The sequence below is a fragment of the Leucopleurus acutus genome (assembly GCF_964270905.1).
Source record: "Leucopleurus acutus genome assembly, chromosome: 15".
Lineage (NCBI taxonomy): Eukaryota > Metazoa > Chordata > Mammalia > Artiodactyla > Delphinidae > Leucopleurus > Leucopleurus acutus.
The window spans coordinates 20509498-20534380 of record NC_139157.1 but is presented as its reverse complement, the minus strand read 5'-3'; the positions used below and the strand labels follow the sequence as shown (position 1 = coordinate 20534380).

The 24883-nt window shown below is 39.5% G+C and overlaps 1 protein-coding gene across 6 annotated transcripts in view; it reads left to right on the top strand.

Moving 5' to 3' along the window:
• UTRN (utrophin) overlaps positions 1–24883 on the top strand; it is a gene marked incomplete at both ends in the record, with an annotated part of 495417 nt that overhangs the window by 126923 nt on the left and 343611 nt on the right. For all 6 annotated transcript variants that reach the window (XM_082855593.1, XM_082855592.1, XM_082855591.1 and 3 more), the window contains 5 exons: positions 2015–2116; positions 5786–5893; positions 6174–6353; positions 8937–9106; positions 13613–13736. In XM_082855593.1, coding sequence (XP_082711719.1) covers positions 2015–2116; positions 5786–5893; positions 6174–6353; positions 8937–9106; positions 13613–13736 — 684 coding nt within the window. The remainder of the gene's footprint in view (positions 1–2014; positions 2117–5785; positions 5894–6173; positions 6354–8936; positions 9107–13612; positions 13737–24883) is intronic.

The window sequence follows — 24883 nt, the reverse complement described above, 5'->3', positions numbered from 1 at the left end:
CCAGTTGGGATTCCACAGCATGCGGGTTTACAGGAGAACCTACGTATCATTCCTTTACTTCAGCCCTTGGGGAATGGTTGGGGCCGCTTGTGGTCCACAGCTGCCTTGGGCATATGAATAAGTTGTGGAAGCATAAGAACTGATCTCAACAAGTGGTCCACAGACTTCTTGCTCAGAATCACTTGACGAACTTGTTAAGATGCATATTTCTGGGCTCTACGCAGACCTAAGTCCCTGGGAGTGGGGCCCAGTGAATATGTAAAGAAATGTAAAGTTTGAGAATTTCAGCCATGTGGGATTTAATTTCCCTGTTTCTTTGGTAGATCAATGTGTGAATGTCAACCCCAGTTCTGCGAACCTTGCTTCTTTTTGCTCAGTGACTATAGTGTATCTTTACAAGTCTTTATAAAGAGAGTTTTTGGTTGACAGTTAACCCTTGAAAACTTGGGGTTAGGGGCACTGACCTCTCAAGTGGTTGAAAATCCAAGTATAACTTTTTACTTCCCCAAAACTTAACTACCAATAGCCTATTGTTGACTGGAGGTGTTACTGGTAACAAACAGTCCATTAGGACATATTTGGGTTGGCCAAAAAGTTCGTTCAGTTTTAAGGAAAACTAAAAGACACACTTTTCATTTTCACCAAGAACTTTATTGAACAACGTATTTATCAACCGAACGAACTTTTCGGCCAACCCAATATTTTGTGTTATATGCATATCTACAGATGTTTTATGCATTCATGAATACCTAACTTTTTCTTAATTTTTTCGATATCCCTAGGTTATGTGCTTTGTCTTTATTTCAAATTGTCACAAATCTCCAAAATTTTTTCCAGTGTATTTATTGAAAACAATCCAAGTATGAGTGGACCCGCAGCTCAAACCCCTGTTGTTCAAGGGTATTTTACTTAAACAATACTTGGATTATCTGATATAATGTTGCCAGCTGATGATTTTCAGTAACTTTCAGACTATAAATTATCATATGAAATTCTTTTTCTTTTGTATCATTTAAAATTAGCCAGTGGTTTTGAGCCTTTGTTGCAGTAGTATTTAGTTATTATAGTAATCTGAGAGGTAGGCATTTATGTCTTGCCTATTTAATAGTGAGGAAATTCAGAGGTTTAAGTAGGCAATGAGTTTTCATGCTGAGACAACAGACCTGTCTTCTGGCTCTGCGTTCTCTACGCTTTGAGCTATGCAAAGCTTACTCTGGTATTAAGTATTGAAATAAGATAATATTAATTAAATAATTATTGCTCCCAAGTAAGTAATGAAGAAATAAAATTTATAGTTTGTTAATCATTATTTATAAAGCGGTAATGAAATAATTTTTTGGGAAAGTCATCATGAAGATCGATTATTTTTTAAACTAATCAAATTTATTTAGTTAGTTTTGCTAATACTTGTAATATTCTGTTGCTAAGTTTTGTGGAATTTTCTATGGATCATGCAGTGTAAACAGAACAAATCAATTAAGTATTTTTTCACAGAAATTCTCTCATTCAAAACATAGTTTTTATAAATTAAATTTTTTTTTCATAATTTTGGTACTACAGATGAAAATTGTCTTGGCATGTAAAAGGTGGTTAAGAAACAATTGACGCACTGAATTTTGTCTTAAAGATAATTATAGCCTGAAGAAAATGGAAGCACCGAAAATAGATGTTTGCTTTATTTCGAAGGTATATGTGAAACTGTCAAATTCTCATATAAAAACCACAATAAAATGGAAAAGAGCGGGAATTTGGGGTCAAAAGTTACAGGATGGAGTTCTAATTGTGCCACTTTCTAGCTATGTAGTGTGAAATAATTAAATTCTATGGAAATTAGTTTTTCTCATCTATAAATTTATAGGATTCATCTGTATTACTTAAAGGAACTTTCATAAAAATATTTTTCATAAATTGCTACTTCGTAATGGAGAACGACGGATGTCAAGAATTTCTTTAAGGATTGTGTTAATTATCTCTTAAGGCTTTGTTGACAAAGGATGGTTTCTTCCTTTTCTAGAAACTTGGTGAACGTTGGACAGCCGTGTGCCGATGGACTGAAGAACGTTGGAACAGGTTACAGGAAATCAACATTCTGTGGCAGGAATTACTGGAAGAACAGGTATGAAGCTGTTATCCATAATGGGCAAAATAAGTGGTGAAAAGTAAACCCATCATTAATTACGGCATTAGAATAAAGTCTTGTTTATTTTTCTTCAAAAGGAAAATTTATAAATAATTATTTATTATGTTAAAAGTCAGCTTTGTATCCATTTTATCGTGCAGTTTATTCATAGAGATTGCATTATATATTAGCCCCATTGTAATAATAATTTGACTTTGTTTATTACTGAGAATATTAGTATTTAGATATGCTACTTTTAGGATTTACTTGACATAATTTTTACTGCATTTGTGTTGGGTAATGTATTTGAACTTGTATCCATACAGCCTAGCATATGGTTTGTGCTCAGTACATAATGATAAATGAATCCATTCAATACTTTGTGAACTTTAAACCACAAGAATTTTTCGTGAGTTTTAATCAGGATAACTACTGAAATTAATAAGAAAATATTATTTAGCAACACCATTGATTGAACACTTAGTTAATTTTTTTTTCACTAAGGATTAACATAGAAAATGAACCTTTTGAGCAAAGCTGCCACTTCAAGTTTTCAGTCTGAGTGGTGGCCCTTTGCCCATCTTCATCCTTCCAGAAAAGCAACCGTCAAAACAGAATACAAATAAGCAAGACTTTTCCTCAAAGTGCCAAAGAATTGTGGTGTAGAAAATAAGCAGATACTCTGTTCCCACTTCTCAGTGTCCATTGTGAGTCTTTTAAATGCATTTCATTTCCATCCACAAAAAGCGGCTATATTCTTTTCACGGAATAAAAACAGATATATGATGTTTTGTGATTTACTAAATACGGTGGCAGAGAGAACATCTTAAAAAGCAGGTTGCAGAATTTGTCCCAGTGAAGTTGTAAGTTACTGCCACCTGCCCCCAAGACCAGAATTGTCCTATTAAGAATCACATAATGGACCTGATTCTGATTTCTGAAATATTTACATTTCGCTTTACAAAGATTTAAATTTACTTAGTCCCTTTTATTCAGGCCAATGAGTCACGTAGAATAATTAAAATCTTACTTCATTAATGATTGTGGGAGACATTGATTGCTAGGGAACCACTATGTTACTCATCTAAGTAAAATAATTTAAAATTTGGAAAGAATCAAAATTTGGTAATTAAAAGTATTTAAAAATAGAGGGTGGCTGGGATTTTGGCCATTTATTACCGTAGGTTTAAAAATGACCTTTGAATGGCCTTCTGTTAGTGATATGGAAGGAGAAATCGTGTTAAAATGTAGAACTGAAGCCAACACTGGTACTTAATTGATAATTTGCTGTTAAAGAGAATGAGACCAATCAACTGTGTCTGAATTAGAAAATCTTTCAAGGGATTATTGTTCACTCGGTTGCAGAGGCTTTAAGATAGAAATGGGCTCTGAGAATTAGTTCAAAATTTCTGCAGCATAAGCCAAGTGTGGCAAGCAAGGTATTCTGTGATTGACTTTAACCTACCTTTCCAAACTTAACTTTCCCTCAGTGCTTCCATGTACCTAGTGCTCAAATCCTGAATTCCCAGTTTGTAGCCCATTCCTAGACTGTCAAGGCCACGAGAGTAGTGCTGGTTCTTTTTCACTTCTCTATTCCCAATGCATAGTGCATGATAGGTTGCTTATGGGTTGTGTTGTATTGTTTTCATGGTTTTGGAAGAGTGAACTGGTTTTCTAGCCTCTGTGTTTTTAAGTGTGGCATCTTCCTCGGAATGCCTTTTTACTCATCTCTTTAGTTTTAAGTTCTCCCCACCTGTTACCAACCGTTTCGAGTCCGGCTCCTACAAGGGCCCTCTTGCCCAGTGATGCTCGAGCCAATAGAATGAAACCTAGTTTGGTTCAGAAGCAAAGGAAAGTTTTATTCTTTTTTTTAAATTTTATTTATTTTTGGCTGCGTTGGGTCTTCGTTGCTGCATGCAGGCTTTCTCTAGTTGCGGCGAGCGGGGGCTACTCTTTGTTGCAGTGCGCAGGCTTCTCATTGCAGTGGCTTCTCGTTGCGGGGCACGGGCTCTAGGCATGCGGGCTTCAGTAGTTATGGCACGTGGTCTCCATAGTTGTGGCTCGCGGGCTCTAGAGCGCAGGCTCAGTAGTTGTGGTGCACGGGCTTAGCTGCTCCGCGGCATGTAGGGTCTTCCCGGACCAGGGCTCGAACCCGTGTCCCCTGCATTGGCAGGCGGATTCTTAACCACTGCGCCACCAGGGAAGTCCGAAAGTTTTATTCTTCGAGGAAAGAATGGAGAGGAGTGAGCTTGCGCCCTAGAGTCCATGCTCTCCCCAGCAGTCATCGGCGGGGCTTCTTTAGAGGGTTCTTCTTGGCGGGGAGGGGGTGGAGTTCTCGCAGGTCTGGTGCAGGTGTGTTGCTCATGGCTCCAGATTACAGTGCTGGGCGCAGCCTCTCTGCACACGGCCTGCTGCCGCCATCTTGGACTGAGGTGTCATGCCCGGCACCGGCTGCCGAGCTGAGATGTTGGGCATGGTGGGTCTCCTCTGGGAACCAGTCCACCTTGTTAGGTGCAAGGACTCTGCACATGGCCGCCTACAGGCAAGTGAAACTAGACTAAGCACAAAAGAGGAGGTTAGAACTTATCACCTAGATTCCGCCTTTTTTTTCCCGGTATCCCAGTGGGCTTTGCCAGTGACATTCATCTAGGACCATGAAGTCCCCTATAAACTCCCTCCCCCTCCCCACTGTTTCAGAACTGTAAGCAATCTCTTTGTGGTGTCTGCACTTTCTAACTGGTGGCACAGTTATTTTTGTGCGTATCTTATCACTCTTACTACATTGAGGACAGGATCCATGTTTGTCTTGTATTTTCTAATCTTTCTCCTTTTTTTGGTGGAATATAAAGGCAGAGAATGGTTGTTAAATAAACTGATAAATAAAACAACTAGAGAAAGAGTTGATTCCAAACACAGAACCAAGAATTTCCCCCCTCAACTCTAGAAAAAGGTTTCTGTGGTAAATACTACATTTTGGGAAAAATTATCCCAATGCAGCCATTTTTGTTGTTTTGACTCCTCCTTCATGTTTATCTCCCTACTTTACTAAATATCTTCTGCCTAAAAGACATGCATCACTGGCCAATGAAGTTTAAAGATCTTTACATTGACTTTGGACTATCCTCAAACTTCGTCCTCTAGTCGTAATTGCTGTCAAATCTGGAGCATTAGTGTGGTTGTCCTGCAAGATGCATGAAAAAACCATTGGCTTCGGAGTGTGGGTCTTTGACCTGTCTCTGCAGTTAACAAGCCAAGAGATCTTGGACATATAATTTGGCTTCTCTCTGTTTCTTCCTTAAAATGAGGGGCTGAGACAAGAAAATCTCTGACCTTCCCTCTGCATCTAGAGAGTTATAAAGTGATTCTTTTGGAGACTTGGATAGCTGGATTTAGCCTTTTAGACCCACCTACTTCCCTGAGAATTAGGTTTAGTTATCCAGGAGTGGGGCTAATTTCAGGTCGATCTGTTGCAGATCTGAGAAGGGTAATATCTCAAAGATGCCTTCCTGGGTCATTTATGCCTCAGGCTTAGGTGTTTGAAGTCCTTCTTATCCCAGATGTGGATAAGCTTCTAGTAACATAAAAATTGGAGATTCTGGAACTTGATTGAGTTGAATTACCAAATGATTCCCTAAGTATATTTCTAACTTTTATTATTCTTTGTAGTGCTTGTTGAAAGCATGGTTAACTGAAAAAGGAGAGGCTTTAAATAAAGTCCAGACGAGCAACTTCAAAGACCAAAAGGAACTCAGTGTCAGTGTTCGACGACTGGCTGTAAGTGATGTCACTGTCAGCATCTGTCTTTTAAGCCTGTGATATCTTACTGTTTTATATCGACGGTTAATACAATTTAGTGAATAGACTCATTACCTAACTCTGGAATGCTGCCATGTAATGATCTAGAACCAGGAGTCTTATCTTTTAGCTTTAGGGAATTAATTGCAAGGCAGGTGAATTTTATAATAAAATATACATGTTTACATTTCCTGACTGGGGAACAGGAAGATAAAGTCCTGTTAAAAGGGAGTCATCTAATAAGTATCTGAAATACTAGATTTTGAAGGAAGACATGGAAATGAAGCGTCAAGCGTTGGATCAACTGAGTGAGATTGGCCAGGATGTGGGTCAGTTACTTGATAATCCTAAGGCATCCAAGAAGATCAACAGTGACTCAGAGGAACTGACTCAGAGATGGGATTCCTTGGTTCAGAGACTAGAAGATTCCTCCAACCAGGTACCTTTTGCTTTGGGTAATGTGTTGTGCCATTAAGTGGAAATTATATGTTCAGGTTTGTTTTAGTTTTTGTGAAATAAAAGTGGTAGCTGAACTAAAAAGTTGGTTTTTTATACCTGGTTTACTATAAAATTGAAAAATTGACATGTGAATATCTTCTTTGGTTTTCTAAAGTAAATTTTAGTAGACCTTCAAAAAACTTACTGAGATCCAGTCATTCAACCCTGAGTAACTGATAACACTTAGACATGAATCCATTAAATGATCTTTAAATCTTAAATAATCTTATTAATTTAAAGAATATTTTAACAAATTGAACAAAATTAACACTTTGGTTTTTACATGAATGTTCATAGCAGCATTATTCATAATAGCTAAAAAGTGAAACAACTGATAATATCCATCAATAGATGGATGGATAAACAAAATGTGGTATATCCATGCAATTATTAGGCAATAATAAAGTGAAGTACTGATACATGATACAGCATGGATGAACCCTGAAAACACTGTGCTGAGTAAAAGTAGCCAGTCACAAGCTTAATGCACTATAATTCTATCTATATGACGTATCCAGAATAGGCAAACCCAGAGAGACAGGGGCCAAGAGGGAGAGGAAGATGGGGAGTGACTGTTTTGGGCACAGGGTTTCTTTTTTTTTCGTTCTCTGAAGATAATATAATTTATTTAGATATCAATAAAGGAAGGAGATTTAGAGGGCTTCCCTGGTGGCGCGGTGGTTGAGAGTCCGCCTGCCGATGCAGGGGACACGGGTTTGTGCCCCGGTCCAGGAAGATCCCACATACTGTGGAGTGGCTGGGCCTGTGAGCCATGGCCGCTGAGCCTGCGCTCCGCAACAGGAGAGGCCACAGCAGTGAGAAGCCGGGTACCACAAAAAAAAAAAAAAAAAAAAAGGAAGATTTAGGAACCACACTTATAAAGAACCAAGAAGTAAAAGAAGAAATCAAAAGGACAATTAGAAAATTATTTGAGATTAATAAAAACAAAACCAAAACATACCAAAACTCATGAATTCAGTGAAAGTAGTGTTCAGAATGAAATTGATAGCTTTACATGCCTATGTTAAAAAAGTTATATCAACATCCTAAACTCTCCATTAAGAACTAGAAAAAAGAGTAAATTAAACCAAGTAGAAGAAAGAGAATAACAAATATTAGAGTACAAATGTTATTGTACAAATACAAATAACAAATATTAGAGTACAAATATTCTAACAAATATCTAACAAATATCTAACGAATGGAAAAACAATTGAGAAATTAAATAAAACCAAAATTTGATTCATTGGGAAAATGAACAAAATTGACAAAACTTTAGCCACACCAACTAAGCACAAAAGAGAGGACTCAAATTTCTCAAATCAGAAATATGAGATGATATCACTACCAACCTTATTGGAATAAAATCATTGTCATCATCACCATCATCTTTTACGTATTTTTCCAGAAAGTAGAGGTGGGGAGGACATTTCCCAAATAATATTTAGGAAATGTGTATTCTCCTATGCCAAAACAAAGATATCACAAGCAAAGAAAATTTTGTATAAATATCTCTTATGAATGTAGATGTGAAAATTCCCAAGTAAATACTAGAAAATCAAATCCAATAACATATAAAAAGAATAATATGTTGTGACCAAGTGGGAGTTATCCCTAGAAGGGAAGATTGAAATATCAATCAATGCATTACACCATATCAATAGAATAAAAGACAAAAACACGTGATCATCTAAATATAAAAAAGGCATTTGACAGAATTCAACACCCTTTTATGATAAAAACACACACCAAACTGGAAATAGATGGGAGCTTTCTCAACCTAATAAAGAGCTTCTACATAAAAACCAAAGACCAACATCACACTCAGTGATGAGAGACTGAATACTTTCTCCCTCATGCAAGGAACAGGACAAAGATGTCCTTGTACTAGAGTTTCTAGACAGGATGATTAGGCATTAAAAAGAAATAAAACTCATGTGAATTGGAAAAAAATAAAACTATCTATGTACTCACATGATATAACCTTTTATATAGAAAATCCTAAGGAATCCATACACACACACACACACACACACACACACACACACACACACACACACACACACAACTATTAGACTGATAAACATGCAACAAGCTTGCAGGATACAAGATCAGTATATACATTTGAATATATTGCTGTACGTTATTGATAAGTAGTCGTTCCTGAGGTCTGGAGCAGGGGTGTGCAAACTACAGGTCTTGTGGACTAAATCTAATCAGCTCCTTGTATTTGTGAATAAAGTTTTATTGGAACACAGTCATGCCCATTAATTTATCAATACGTATTGTCTATGGCTTTTTTCCTGCCACAATAACAGAGTTGAGTAATTGTGACAGAGACTTTAGGGTTTCGTTTTGAAATGATAAAACTATTCTGGAATTAGAAAGTGGGCATGGTTGCACAACTCTGAATATATTAATAACCATTGGACCGTACATTTCCAAGGGGAGAATTTTATGGCATGTGAATTATATCCCAATAAAGCTGTTATAAAACATTAAAACTGGATGATTTTTATTTCAGGTGACTCAGGCTGTCGCAAAGCTGGGAATGTCCCAGATTCCTCAGAAGGATCTTTTAGAGACGGTTCGCCTAAGAGAACAAGTAACTACAAAAAGGTCTAAGCAAGAGCTGCCTCCTCCTCCTCCCCCAAAGAAGAGACAGATCCCTGTGGATCTGGAAACTAAGAAAAGGTGAGAACAGATAGAGACTATTTTCCAAACCCAATCCTGCACATAATGTATTTTGTACTGATCACTAATCATATGCAAATTTAGACATAATTATTGTAATGGAAATTCAACTACCGAACCACTCACTACCTCTGAGTCTTCTGAGTATTTCACTTTACACTGCTAAGCATCTAAATCATCTGGATGATTTTATTTATCTTGGGTTCAATTGGGAGAACTGTGTGACAGAACCCCTCTTCCTTTCCCATCAGTTACCTTGGGTGGATATGATTGTCCATGATCCCTCATTTATTCTTTCTTTCTCTATCACAGTTCCTACAGTTTTGCTTTAGATCCATCTCCTTATTCTTTGTGACTCTCCTTCCTCTTCTCACCTTTAAAAAAACGTACTTCAGGGAAGTAATTCATTTTTAGTCTCCTTTTCTTCCTTTTCCCCCTTCTTTTCTTTTTTCATGTCTTCTTTTTTTGTTAATTCCTTTGTCATATTTATTAATAGATTCTTCGTGTTTTGCTTTAAAATCCGTCTTTGGTAAAATATCTTTTCATTTCTGACTCAAAAGAAACTCAGGATCCTTATAGGAGGAATAACCATGGCTGGCGTATAGTGAGCTTTTACTAGTGTCAGATCCTCTGTAGAGCTCTCCTGTGGGCGAGGTACTGTTCCTCACAGGCACTGGAGCAGGTAGTCTCAGAGCAGCCCTTGAGTAGTGCTATCATTCTTGCCCTTTGACAGTAGAATCCCAGTGCTTGGGTAAATGGACTGTTATTTTTGCCTGAATAAAAATGATATGATTTCCCCAGTTTAGCTTTTGTTAGACAAAGCAGGATTGTAATTTTATCTGATGACCTTCATTTTGATAATAAGGCTGTGTTCCTGCCTCCTAAGAGCATCTCCTTGCAGGACCACTGGACCTCTGAGTAGCAAGCAGCGGCTGTGGAACTTTTACTTCTGGAGCCAAGGTAGCAGATGAGGGAGATGCTTCTGATGTTGGTATCACCATAGACCTTTCATTTCCTGAGTGTTTATATTCTGTCAGTGTATCTGGCAGGGTGTCTCTCCAGTGCTGACTGTGCATTGGAAGCTGGGAAGGTTGTAAAAGACTAGGGCGCATAAATAGGTTCTGGTACCAATTCTGACTCACAGGTTTAGTCCTACAAGACTGCTTTCTCTTCCTCCTCCCCTGCCCCAGACCAGATGCCACTTACAATCCCAGGTTACCTGTGTTTCTCACCTAGTGGCTACAGGTTGGAGGTTTCCACGGCCTCCTCCTTGGACTTGAGACGCTAGTCGCAAATCCAGGTTGTTACCTATATTCTGACCAACTGGTTATAATTCAGAGGTTTCTAACACCACCTCCTCTGGTTCAGTTAATTTGCTAGAGCAGCTTATAGAACTCAGAGAAGCCTTTTACTTAATAGATTATCTGTTTATTATAAAAGGAATGCCACCCAGGAACAGCCAGACTGAAGAGATGCACAGGGCAAGTCATAGGGAAAGGGTGCGGAGCTCCCATGCCCTCTCCAGGTGCCCCACTCTCTCTGAATATCCATGTGTTCACCAACCCGAAGCTCTCTGAACCCCATCCTTTTGGGTTTTTAGGGAGGCTTCATTACATAGTCATGATTGATTAAATCATTGACCTTTGGTGATTGATTCAACCTCCATCCCCTCTCCTCTCCCCTGAAGTCAGGGGGGTGAGACCGAAAGTTCCAACCCTCTAATCACAGGGTTGGGTCTCCTGACAACCAGCCCACCTTTTTAGGTGGGATCCCAAAGTCATCTCACTAACATAACAAAGGATACCTTTGTTGCTCTCATCACTGGAAATTCCAAGGGTTTGGGGAACACGATGCCAGAAATATGGACAAAGACCAAATATACATTTCTTACTTTAAATTACAATATCACAGTGCATAACTATAAGATCTTAAACACGACCATGTTATATAGGGTGAATTCTGCTGCAAGAAACAGAATACTGTACCCAAAGTGACTTAAACGATGAGGTCATTGATTATCTCACGTTACAGGAAGTCCGGAGGTGGGGCAGTTTTAATGGGATGGTGTGGGTCAGCATCCTGGCACCTTGTCTCTGCCCTCCTCAGCATATTGGCTTTTCCCTTGTTTTCTCATGGTCCCAAGATGCTGCTGTAGCACTGGGCATAACATCCTTGTATAATCTGCTTTATAGGCAGGTAGAGCAGTTTTTCCTTATTTGGAGAAAAACCTTTCCTGGAAGATATCAGCTAACTCCTGCACCCTGGTCTCAGTGGCCAGGACTCAGTCACTTGCCCACACCCTGGGTTCCTGGGAGGTTGACACTGTCCTGCCTTTTCAGTCTCTATGGTTGTGTTCTGGGGTACTGGGGCAGCAAGGAAGAAGTGTGGGGAGGGAGGTGTCTCTTGGGTGGGCAACTAGTTGTGAACTCCACAGTCTTTTATCCATGATTTGATTGATGCAGAAATGCCTTCAGTTCATTCCTGGACAAATGGAGGCTTGAGTACATCCAGTTCCTTATAATAGACGGCAGTGAAGTTTCATTATTAGAAATTTTGCCCAAAGTTTGCCCCTCTAAGTCTATTCATGTGTGCTAGTTTTGCATCTTGGAGTGATATAGAGCTACATCACCCCCCTTCAATATGGTACCTCTTCAGAATTTAAGGATAGGTTTCATATTCTAATTTACATTGTCCTAAAGTCTAAGTATTCTTAAGCATCCTAATGTGACATGGTTTCCAGATCCTTTAATGTTTTTAGTCTGATGGAGAAACCACTATTAGCTTGTCTTAAAATGGGCTGTCCGAGCAGATGTGAACCTTGAATAACTGCTTAGCACAGCTTATAATACATGCCTCAAAAATGATGGTTTATTTCCCCTTCTCTTCTCCTGGTGCTGCTAGTGGCTGGTTTTTTTTTGTTTGTTTTTTCAGTCACCACAGGGACAGTCATTTCCTATAATCTAGATACATTTCTGTTAACATGAGCTGAGCTCACTGGGCCTCCAAGGCGTTCACATTGCGCCTTCTCATACTGAGGGCAGAGGTGGAGTAGGTCTCCAAAAGGCCATTTAAAACATATGATCTTTGGTTTCTGCTCCTCTTCTCTGAAAGATTAAATAGAAACCGGCTCTTGAGATGACAGGAGGCGTGTACCATTGTTGGAGTGTTACTGTGACCCCTGGTTATTTACCTAGAGTGTCACAACATCCCATTCAAAGTACCAGAAAAATTTATCTTGATGCGAAGACAAATATTCATAATTCACTAGAAACACGTTGAGCCAAGTTTCCCAAAAGAATCAGCAAGGACAACCTGTGCTTACCTGAAAGTCTCTGAAAATACCCAGATCTTGCTTTGAGAAACCCTGGGGCAAAGCCCTGGATAAGAGGACAGACGCCTCAGCTTGAATCCCAGCTCTACCTTTTGTTAGCTTTGCTGCCTGGAGTAGTTATTTGAAACCTCTGCGAGCTCAATTCCTGCATCACTAGAAAGGATAATAACAGTGTAGACTCACAGGGTTGTTGTGAGGCTTCCTTGACTTAATAATGCACATAAACCATTTAGAGAAGGGCCTGGCATATGGCCAGCAACCACTGACTGTTCCTCTTCTTGTTCCTCCTCACTGGTTTTGACCGACTTTCTCAGCACCTCTAAAGTCTGTCCCCTTTTCTCCTTTCCACTGTCATTTGGTTCGGCTTCCAATACTACCACAGCCTGTTCTCTGGACTTGCCTCTCTTTATTCTTTCTCCTCAGTGAACACAAAAGGGTAAATATAATCATGTCCGTCCCATGCTTTAAGCCCCTCACTGGCTCTCAGCTGTCTTTTGGGTAAGGTCCAACTCCTTAATCTATCCTGCAGGGCTTTCCAGTCACTGGTCCCTGTGGCTCCCTGCCACACTGTCAATTGTTCCCCTCGACAAGTGCTTGCTATTCCAGCCACACCTAACTACTTATAGTGTGCAAAGTGTGTTCCTCCCTTTCTTTGTTCTCCTTTTATGCGGAAAACTCCCGGGCACAATGCTGTTGTTCCCCAGGAAGCCATTCCCTCCCCATTGGCTTATGAGGCATCCTGTGAATTCCTGGGATTGTGTTGGTTTACCTTCATATTAAGAGCCCAGTCCAGTGCCTGGCATATAGGAGACTCAGTAACTACATGTTGAATTAAACAAGGCATTAACTTAGGAATGTCTGTACTTGTTCTTTTCTGCTGTTATCTAACCAAATATGTTTTTCATGATCTACAAAGGGTTTACGAAAGTATAAGTGGTTTCTTGTAATGTTTAAAATTTTTATTTAATTATTTTCTTTATTCATTGACACTACGATTTTGTTCCTGTTTTTCATACTTTTAATTGTAAATGTATGATCTTATTTTGTATAGTTACTGTATTTCTCGGTTGCCTTTATTTTTGATGAGTGCTTAAAAACACATACCTCTTTCTTGAGCCAAGTGAAACAATAGAAGAAAATGACTGACATTTGGTAACATCTGAATTTCAAATCAGGTTTGATGCTATAAGTGCTGAGCTGTTGAACTGGATCTTGAAATCAAAGACTGCCATTCAGGCCACAGAGATAAAAGAGTATAAGAAGATGCAAGAAACATCAGAAATGAAAAAGAAGTTGAAGGTAAAACATAAAACAAAAATATTGCAGTGAATAAAATATTTCATCAGGATGGATTTGCTGTTGGCATAAAGATGTGATGGGATCCAAAGTCTTCCAAAATGTAGCCGTAAGATACCTTTTAGAATGCTGTAGTACATTTTGTTATTTTTCTGTTTTGGTTTTTTTTTTGCGGTACACGGGCCTCTCACCGTTGTGGCCTCTCCCGTTGCGGAGCACAGGCTCCGGACACGCAGGCTCAGTGGCCATGGCTCACGGGCCTAGCTGCTCTGCGGCATGAGGGATCTTCTTGGACCGGCGCATTAACCTGTGTCTCATGCATCGGCAGGCGGACTCTCAACCACTACGCCACCAGGAAAGCCCGTAGTACATTTTGAATCTATGCAAGCTGGCTGGCATCAGATCCCTGTGTGGAGGAGGAGTTTTGTTTTTGTTTTTTTAATTTGAAGGATAGTTGATATACAATATTTTATTAGTTACAGGTGTATAGCATCGTGATTCAATATTTTTATAGATTATACTCTATTTAAAGTTGTTATAAAATAATGGCTATACTTCCCTCTGCTGTCCAATATATCCTTGTAGCTTAAATCTTTTTTTTTTTTTACATCTTTATTGGAGTATAATTGCTTTACAATGGTGTGTTAGTTTCTGCTTTATAACAAAGTGAATCAGTCATACATAAACATATGTTCCCATATCTCTTCCCTCTTGCGTCGCCCTCCCTCCCACCCTCCCTATCCCACCCCTCTAGGTGGTCACAAAGCACCGAGCTGATCTCCCTGTGCTATGCGGCTGCTTCCCACTAGCTATCTATTTTACGTTTGGTAGTGTATATGTGTCCACGCCACTCTCTCGCTTGTCACAGCTTACCCTTCCCCCTCGCCATATCCTCAAGTCCATTCTCTAGTAGGTCTGTGTCTATATTGCTGTCTTACCCCTAGGTTCTTCATGACATTTTTCTGTTCTTAAATTCCATATATATGTGTTAGCATACAGTATTTGTCTTTCTCTTTCTGACTTACTTCACTCTATATGACAGACTCTAGGTCCATCCACCTCATTACAAATAACTCAATTTCCTTTCTTTTGATGGCTGAGTATTATTCCATTGTACATATGTGCCACATCTTCTTTATCCATTCATCCGATGATGGACACTTAGGTTGCTTCCATCTCCAGGCTATTGTAAATAGAGCTGCAATGAACATTTTGGTACATGACTCTTTTTGAATGATGGTTTTCTCAGGGTATATGCCCAGTAGTGGGATTGCTGGGTCATATGGTTGTTCTATTTGTAGTTTTTTAAGGAACCTCCATACTGTTCTCCATAGTGGCTGTACCAATTCACATTCCCACCAGCAGTGCAAGAGTGTTCCCTTTTCTCCACACCCTCTCCAGCATTTATTGTTTCTAGATTTTTTGATGATGACCATTCTGACTGGTGTGAGATGGTATCTCATTGTAGTTTTGATTTGAATTTCTCTAATGATTAGTGATGTTGAGCATTCTTTCATGTGTTTGTTGGCAGTCTGTATATCTTCTTTGGAGAAATGTCTATTTAGGTCTTCTGCCCATTTTTGGATTGGGTTGTTTGTTTTTTTGTTATTGAGCTGTGTGAACTGCTTATAAATTTTGGAGATTAATCCTTTGTCAGTTGCTTCATTTGCAAATATTTTCTCTCATTCTGAGGGTTGTCTTTTGGTCTTGTTTATGGTTTCCTTTGCTGTCCAAAAGCTTTGAAGTTTCATTAGGTCCCATTTGTTTTTGTTCTTATTTCCATTTCTCTAGGAGGTGGGTCAAAAAGTATCTTGCTGTGATTTATGTCGTAGAGTGTTCTGCCTATGTTTTCCTCTAAGAGTTTGATAGTTTCTGGCCTTACATTTAGGTCTTTAATCCATTTTGAGCTTATTTTTGTGTGTGGTGTTAGGGAGTGATCTAATCTCATACTTTTACATGTGCCTGTCCAGTTTTCCCAGCACCACTTACTGAAGAGGCTGTCCTTTCTCCATTGTACATTCCTGCCTCCTTTATCAAAGATATGGTGACCATATGTGCATGGGTTTATCTCTGGGCTTTCTATCCTGTTGCATTGATCTATATTTCTGTTTTTGTGCCAGTACCATACTGTCTTGATTACTGTAGCTTTGTAGTATAGTCTGAAGTCAGGGAGCCTGATTCCTCCAGCTCTGTTTTTCGTTCTCAAGATTGCTTTGGCTATTCGGGGTCTTTTGTGTTTCCATACAAATTGTGAAATTTTTTGTTCTAGTTCTGTGAAAAATGCCAGTAGTTGTTTGATAGGGATTGCATTGAATCTGTAGATTGCTTTGGGTAGTAGAGTCATTTTCGTAATGTTGATTCTTCCAATACAAGAACATGGTATACCTCTCCATCTGTTTGTATCATCTTTAATTTCTTTCATCAGTGTCTTATAATTTTCTGCATACAGGTCTTTTGTCTCCTTAGGTAGGTTTATTCCTAGGTATTTTATTCTTTTTTTTGCAATGGTAAATGGGAGTGTTTTCTTGATTTCACTTTCAGATGTTTCATCATTAGTGTGTAGGAATGCCAGAGATTTCTGTGCATTAATTTTGTATCCTGCTACTTTACTAAATTCATTGATTAGCTGTAGTAGTTTTCTGGTAGCATCTTTAGGATTCTCTATGTATAGTATCATGTCATCTGCAAACAGTGACAGCTTTACTTCTTCTTTTCCGATTTGGATTCCTTTTATTTCCTTTTCTTCTCTGATTGCTGTGGCTAAAACTTCCAAAACTATGTTGAATAAGAGTGGTGAGAGTGGGCAACGTTGTCTTGGTCTGGATCTTAGTGGAAATGCTTTTGGTTTTTCACCATTGAGGACGACGTTGGCTGTGGGTTTGTCATATATGGCCTTTATTATGTTGAGGAAAGTTCCCTCTGTGCCTACTTTCTGCAGGGTTTTTATCATAAATGGGTGTTGAATTTTGTCAGAAGCTTTCTCTGCATCTATTGAGATGATCATATGGTTTTTCTCCTTCAATTTGTTAATATGGTTTATCACATTGATTGATTTGCATATATTAAAGAATCCTTGCATTCCTGGAATAAACCCCACTTGATTATTTGTATGATCCTTTTAATGTGCTGTTGCATTCTGTTTGCTAGTGTTTTGTTGAGGATTTTTGCATCTATGTTCATCAGTGATATTGGCCTGTAGTTTTCTTTCTTTGTGACATCCTTGTCTGGTTTTGGTATCAAGGTGATGGTGGCCTCGTAGAATGAGTTTGGGAGTGTTCCTCCCTCTGCTATATTTTAGAAGAGTTTGAGAAGGATAGGTGTTAGCTCTTCTCTAAATGTTTGATAGAAGTCGCCTGTGAAGCCATCTGGTCCTGGGCTTTTGTTTGTTGAAAGATTTTTAATCACAGTTTCAATTTCAGTGCTTGTGATTGGTCTGTTCATATTTTCCATTTCTTCCTGATTCAGTCTTGGCACGTTGTCCATTTCTAAGAATTTGTCCATTTCTTCCAGGTTGTCTATTTTATTGGCATAGAGTTGCTTGTAGTAATCTCTCATGATCTTTTGTATTTCTGCAGTGTCAGTTGTTACTTCTCCTTTTTCATTTCTAATTCTATTGATTTGAGTCTTCTCCCTTTTATTCTTGATGAGTCTGGCTAATGGTTTATCAATTTTGTTTATCTTCTCAAAGAACCAGGTTTTAGTTTTATTGATCTTTGCTATCATTTCCTTCATTTCTTTTTCATTTATTTCTGATCTGATTTTTATGATTTCTTTCCTTCTGCTAACTTTGGGGTTTTTTTGTTCTTCTTTCTCTAATTGCTTTAGGTGCAAGGTTAGGTTGTTTATTCGAGATGTTTCCTGTTTCTTAAGGTAGGATTGTATTGCTATGAACTTCCCTCTTAGAACTGCTTTTTCTGCATCCCATTGGTTTTGGGTCATCGTGTCTCCATTGTCATTTGTTTCTAGGTATTTTTTAATTTCCTCTTTTATTTCTTCAGTTATCACTTCGTTATTAAGCAGTGTATTGTTTAGCCTCCATGTGTTTGTATTTTTTACAGCTCTTTTCCTGTAATTGATATCTAGTCTCATAGCGTTGTGGTCGGAAAAGATACTTGATACAATTTCAATTTTCTTAAATTTACCAAGGCTTGATTTGTGACCCAAGACATGATCCATCCTGGAGAATGTTCCATCAGCACTTGAGAAAAATGTGTATTCTGTTGTTTTTGGATGGAATGTCCTAAATATCAATTAAGTCCATCTTGTTTAATGTATCATTTAAAGCTTGTGTTTCCTTATTTATTTTCATTTTGTATGATCTGTCCATTGGTGAAAGTGGGGTGTTAAAGTCCCCTACTATGATTGTGTTACTGTCGATTTCCCCTTTTATGGCTGTTAGTATTTGCCTTATGTATTGAGGTGCTCCTATGTTGGGTGCATAAATATTTACAATTGTTATATCTTCTTCTTGGATCGATCCCTTGATCATTATGTAGTGTCCTTCTTTGTCTCTTCTAATAGTCTTTATTTTAAAGTCTATTTTGTCTGATATGAGAATTGCTACTCCAGCTTTCTTTTGGTTTCCATTTGCATGGAATATCCTTTTCCATCCCCTCACTTTCAGTCTGTATGTGTCTCTAGGTCTGAAGTGGGTCTCTTGTAGACAGCGTATATATGGGTCTTTTTTTTGTATCCATTCAGCCAATCTGTGTCTTTTGGTGGGAGCACTTAGTCCATTTACATTTAAGGTAATTATCGATATGTATGTTCCTATTCCCATTTTCTTAATTGTTTTGGGTTCGTTATTGTAGGCCTTTCCTTCTCTTGTGTTTCTTGCCTAGAGAAGTTCCTTTAGCATTGATGTAAAGCTGGTTTGGTGGTGCTGAACTGTCTCAGCTTTTGCTTGTCTGTAAAGGTTTTAATTTCTCCATCAAATCTGAATGAGATTCTTGCTGGGTAGAGTAATCTTGGTTGCAGGTTTTTCTCCTTCATCACTTTAAATATGTCTTGCCAGTCCCTTCTGGCTTGCAGAGTTTGTGCTGAAAGATCAGCTGTTAACCTAATGGGGATTCCCTTGTGTGTTATTTGTTGTTTTTCCCTTGCTGCTTTTAATATGTTTTCTTTGTATTTCATTTTTGACAGTTTGATTAATATGTGTTTTGGCGTATTTCTCCTTGGATTTATCCTATATGGGACTCTCTGTGCTTCCTGGACTTGATTGACTATCTCCTTTCCCATATTAGGGAAGTTTTCAACTATAATCTCTTCAAATATTTTCTCAGTCCCTCTCTTTTTCTCTTCCTCTTCTGGAACCCGTATAATTCGAATGTTGGTGCATTTAATGTTGTCCCAGAGGTCTGTGAGACTGTCCTCAGTTCTTTTCATTCTTTTTTCTTTACTCTGCTCTGCAGTAGTTATTTCCACTATTTTATCTTCCAGGTCACTTATCCGTTCTTCTCCCTCAGTTATTCTGCCATTGATCCCATCTGGAGTATTTTTAATTTCATTTATTGTGTTGTTCATCGTTGCTTGTTTCATCTTTAGTTCTTCTAGGTCCTTGTTAAATGTTTCTTGCATTTTTTCTATTCTATTTCCGAGATTTTGGATCATCTTTACTATCATTAGTCTGAATTATTTTTCAGGTAGACTGCCTATTTCCTCTTCATTTGTTAGGTCTGGTGGGTTTTTATCTTGCTCCTTCATCTGCTGTGTGTTTTTCTGTCTTCTAATTTTGCTTATCTTACTGTGTTTGGGGTCTCCTTTTTGCAGGCTGCAGGTTCGTAGTTCCCATTGTTTTTGGTGTCTGTCCCCAGTGGCTGAAGTTGTTTCAGTGGGTTGTGTAGGCTTCCTGGTGGAGGCAACTAGTGCCTGTGTTCTGGTGGATGAGGCTGGATCTTGTCTTTCTGGTGGGTAGGTCCACGTCTGGTGGTGTGTTTTTGGGTATCTGTGGACTTATTATGATTTTAGGTAGCCTCTCTGCTAATGGGTGGGGTTGTGTTCCTGTATTGCTAGTTGTTTGGCATAGGATGTCCAGCCGTGTAGCTTGCTGGTCGTTGAGTGAAGCTGGGTGCTGGTGTTGAGATGGAGATCTGTAGGAGATTTTTGCTGTTTGATATTATGTGGAGCTGGGAGGTCTCTTGTGGACCAGTGTCCTGAAGTTGGGTCTCCCACCTCAGAGGCACAGCATTGACTCCTGGCTGTAGCACCAAGAGCCTTTCATCCACACGGCTCAGAATAAAAGGGAGAAGAAGTAGGAAGGAAAGAAAGAAAGAAAGAAAGAAAGAACGAACAGAGGGAGGGTGGGAGGGAGGGAGGGAGGAAGGAAGGAAGGAGGGAAGGAAGGAAAGAAAGAAAGAAGGAAAGAAGATAAAATAAAGTAAGATAAAATAAAATAGTTATTAAAATAAAAAGTAATTATTAAGAAAAAAATTTTTTTTAAAAAGAAAAACCAACAAAAAAAACGGACGGATAGAACCCTAGGACAAATGGTGGAAGCAAAGCTATACGGACAAAATCTCACACAGAAGCATAGACATACACACTCACAAAAAGAGGAAAAGGGGAAAAAAATCATAAACCTTGCTCTCCAAAGTCTACTTCCTCAGTTTGGGATAATTCGTTGTCTTTTCATGTATTCCACAAATACAGGTACATCAAGTTGATTGTGGAGCTTTAATCCGCTGCTTCTGAGGCTGCTGGGAGGGATTTCCCTTTCTCTTCTTTGTTCTCACAGCTCCCCGGGCTCAGCTTTGGATTTGGCCCCGCCTCTGCCAAAGGCGTCTGTTCTTCGCTCAGACAGGACGGGGTTAAAGGAATCGCTGCTTCGGGGGCTGTGGCTCACTCAGGCCGGGGGGGGGGGGGGAGCGAGGGGCACGGATGCGGGGCGGGCCGGCGGCGGCAGAGGCCGGCCTGACGTTGCACCAGCCTGAGGTGCGCCGTGCGTTCTCCCGGGGAAGTTGTCCCTAGATCCCGGGACCCTGGCAGTGGCGGGCTGCACAGCCTACCAGGAAGGGCGGTGTGGATAGTGACCTGTGCTCGCACACAGGCTTCTTGGTGGCGGCAGCAGCAGCCTTAGCGTCTCATGCCCGTCTCTGGGGTCCGTGCTTTTAGCCGCGGTTCGCGCCCGTCTCTGGAGCTCCTTTAAGCGGCGCTCTTAATCCCCTCTCCTTGCGCACCAGGAAAAAAAGAGGGAAGAAAAAGCCTCTTGCCTTTTCGGCGGGTCCAGACTTTTCCCCAGATTCCCTTCCGGCCAGCCGTGGTGCACTAACCCCCTGCAGGCTGTGTTCACGCCGCCAACCCCAGTCCTCTCCCTGCGCTCTGACCGAAGCCCGAGCCTCAGCTCCCAGCCCCTATTGCCCCGGCGGGTTAGCAGACAAGCCTCTTGGGCTGGTGAGTGCCGGTCGGCACTGATCCTCTGTGCTGGAATCTCTCCGCTTTGCCTTCCGCACACCTGTTGCTGCGCTCTCCTCCGCGGCTCCGAAGCTCCCCGCCTCCGCCACCTGCAGTCTCCGCCCGCGAAGGGGCTTCCCAGTGTGTGGAAGCCTTTCCTCCTTCACAGCTCCCTCCCACTGGTGCAGGTACCGTCCCTCTCCTTTTGTCGCTGTTCTTTCTATTTTTCTTTTGCCCTACCCAGGTACGTGGGGGGTTTCTTGCCTTTTGGGTGGTCTGAGGTCTTCTGCCAGCGTTCAGTCGGTGTTCTGTAGGAGTTGTTACACGTGTAGATGTATTTCTGGTGTATCTGTGGGGAGGAAGGTGATCTCCGCGTCTTACTCTTCTGCCATCTTCCCGTCGTCCGTCGAGGAGAAGTTTTTTTTCCTCCTTCCTTAACCGGTTAATTGAGATGTGCAGGAAGGGACACTTGCTAAGGTGATCCAGTTGTCATTACTAATTTTAGCTTCATTAGATCTATCTTAATCTGGTACCTAATAGTACATGTGTGTATGCTGAAAATGTTTTGCCTTCCGAATGCAAGAAACTGTTTCAAATCCCAAGATTTCTTCTATAAACATTCTTTTTAGAGGAGAGACGTATTTAAAACAAATAAACACTATAAAATGTATGGGATTGTAGCTCTGCTACTTTGTACCGCATGTGTGTTACTGTAAATTGCAACAGGAGATTGCAGTTATTTATGTCTTTGGGGTTCATTAAGTCTCTGTACATCCTTGCATGAATTATTTAGGCACCTAGAGCAAGTCCGTATCACCATCTACATCAGCAATGGCGTTTATAAAGAGTTTGGAGAATGTTTAAAAATAAGACGTATGTGTAGATATCAGTGATGTGAGTTAGAAAGTGGTAGGTACTGAGGGAATTGAGAGGAGGCCAGGCTTGCAGCTGTCTCTATACACTGGTGAAGTCCAGAAGGCAAAGTGACACTGAAGGAGGGGGCTTGGAGCTGGTCAGAAGGGCACACCAGGCAGGTGGCGCCCATGAGCAGAGGCTCAGAGGGGGGCAAGCATGTTGTGATTCTTGGAACAAATAATTCGTTTTGCTTTGTGCTAGGCATATGTGTAAAAGCAGTAGAGAGTTAAGGCTGGAGAGGTGGTTTAGGACCAGACCCTGGCCGACTTTGAATGTTTGGGTGAGAAGCTGAGACTGATGTTTGCCTTATCATTCCACTGTAACTGTTCTTATTTAGGCGTCACCATTGACGACTGCTTTCAAAATCCAAAGGATAGATTTCTATTCTCATCAGACTTCCTTTCTTTGCAGCATTTGCCACTGTTTACCTTCCCTTTTTACATGTCATTTAAAAAGGATATTGTTCTAAACTTAAAATGCTAGCAACTAGAACTCAATAATATAGGAAAAGGCAATCGTTTACCTATAACCAAACAGTATGTTTTTTATAGGAATCCACAAATAGTCTAAAATTAGAAAATCTATTAATATACAGCATTAGTAGGTTTAAATTCAAATCAAATAAATTTTAAAAGATAATCATCTCAATAGTAGTACATCTTCTTAACATAGCTTTAAGATGTCCAGTTCAAACCATCAGCCAACATTTTACTTAACGGTGAACAATTAAAATAATTCTCATTAAAACACACATTTATGAAATTACTGTTATTATTTAATGTTATTGTTACTAATAATATCATCTCACTCTTGATGAGTTCTAAGATATAAATTTGATTATACAGCTCCAGCGCTTGCAATTAATTAATGACTTGCCATTGCTGTGGGGATAAAATGTAAAGGCCACAGTGCCCTTACAAGGCACTTCCAGACAGCTCTCTTCCCTACCTCTAAGCAGAAACTCAGCACCTCTCATTCACTCGTCAGAGCTCCAGCCCTCCTGACTCCTATGCTTTTCTCAATATCCTGCCTTCCCCATGTGTGGCTTTCCGGGCTCCGAATAGCCCTTTATTAAGCCTTTGCTGTGTGGCTGAAATGCCTCCTACTTCAGAAAGCCTCCTTTAGCCTCATTAGGCAGATTCCATATTGCTTTGGCCATACCTCTGTGAAAGCCCTTATTGCATTTATGTCATTATTTGTTTATATGCCTGCTGCCACTGCTTAGAAAGTGTGGACGATTTTCCCTTGAAACCTGTATTTTCAGCACTCTATAAAGTTCTTGGCTTATGGAAGGAGACCATGATGGCTCTGGACAGGGGGAATGTGGAAGCACTGTTATCAGAGCCCCCTGCCCAGGGGATCAAGAGAGCCAGGCATGAGGACTATGTTCTATCATTTCATATCCTTCTGAAAGACTGGTAGATGATATTAATGATCATTCAACAACCCAATTCTCAAAGGCAGTAAAGTGGCAGAGAATTTGGAAGCTACAGTGATCTTTATGGAACAAGTCCCACAAAACACTGATAAATTAAATTCCATCCTGTGATCTAGGAACAATTTTACTTCCAGAAATTGTTACTATAATATTTGAGGGGATAAAAGTAACAATTGTGTATGTTTATGTAAGGCATGATTGGCAGTTCCTGTGTTTTACCTTTATTTATAAGTTCGTTTATTTTGTTGTTTTAGACAAGAAGTAGTAGATGCCAAAGATCTGAGAAAAATGTACAATAAAGAAAATTTAACCATTGCTTTAATCGCTAATTTTTCTTGCAAATTTGGGAAGTATCAACTTAATTTTATTTTAGTGAAAGAATAACTTGTTCCAACTGATGCAATACCTGGGTGGAGAATCCCTAGTCTAATCGACCACCATCATAAAAAAAGTAGCCAAAAATCAGTTTGTATAAAGCAGGTAATAATTTTTCTCCAGTTTGACAGTGACTTTTTACATTGATAGTTAGTTTAACAAAGATTAGTGGTGTTTTGTAGAATCTCTTGTTCTTTCTTGATCTTTGACTATAAAAATGGTTGTTTTACTTGGTCACATTAAGGTTTGTGTGGATCAAAATAGGAGAGTTAAATTTATTTGATAGTGCTTACATTCGTAGACCCTAGAAGTGGGATTCTTCTCTAGGTTGTCTGGTTGAAGTAATGTGGGTTGCCTGGATGCTTTGATTATGCTATTTTGGACACTATTTGAGTGGCTAGATAATTATCAAATGCAGAAATTTCAAATAGTGACTGTGTATACAACACATGTGTGTGTATGTGTGTCCATGGTTTTGCTCAGCCCTTTCTAACTAATTCTAGAAGATCTTGTCTTCCCCTGTCTCTCAGATATAGGCACATTGAGAATATAAAATCTTAGAGACATAAATATTAAAATTAAGAGCCATTCTTTGAATATAAAGGATAAAATACTTTGTTTTGGGTCCTAAAGCATATTGTTATTGTTAAAAATTTATGTATGAATTATGCTGGTAGTTGAAGTTTGTGTTAGACCCTATGCTTAGTGTAACACCAACAAATGATATTGGGCTCAAATTATTTCTGTCTTTCATATTAATTAATTTATTTTTGTTTGGTGATCTCTGTCTTCATAGTGCATTCAGTTCATTTCAGTCAAACTGTTATTTTTATGGTGTGGAGTATACTGAGGCCATGTATGTGAATAAATATTCTGGATCTAAAATACTAATTTTAATTACCTCCTCCTGATAGGAACTCATGTATGTAGTGTAAAATTTTTTCTTCTTATAAAAGAAACCAGGGACTTCCCTGGCAGTCCAGTGGTTAGGACTTTGCCTTCCAATGCAGAAGGTGTGGGTTCGATCCCTGGT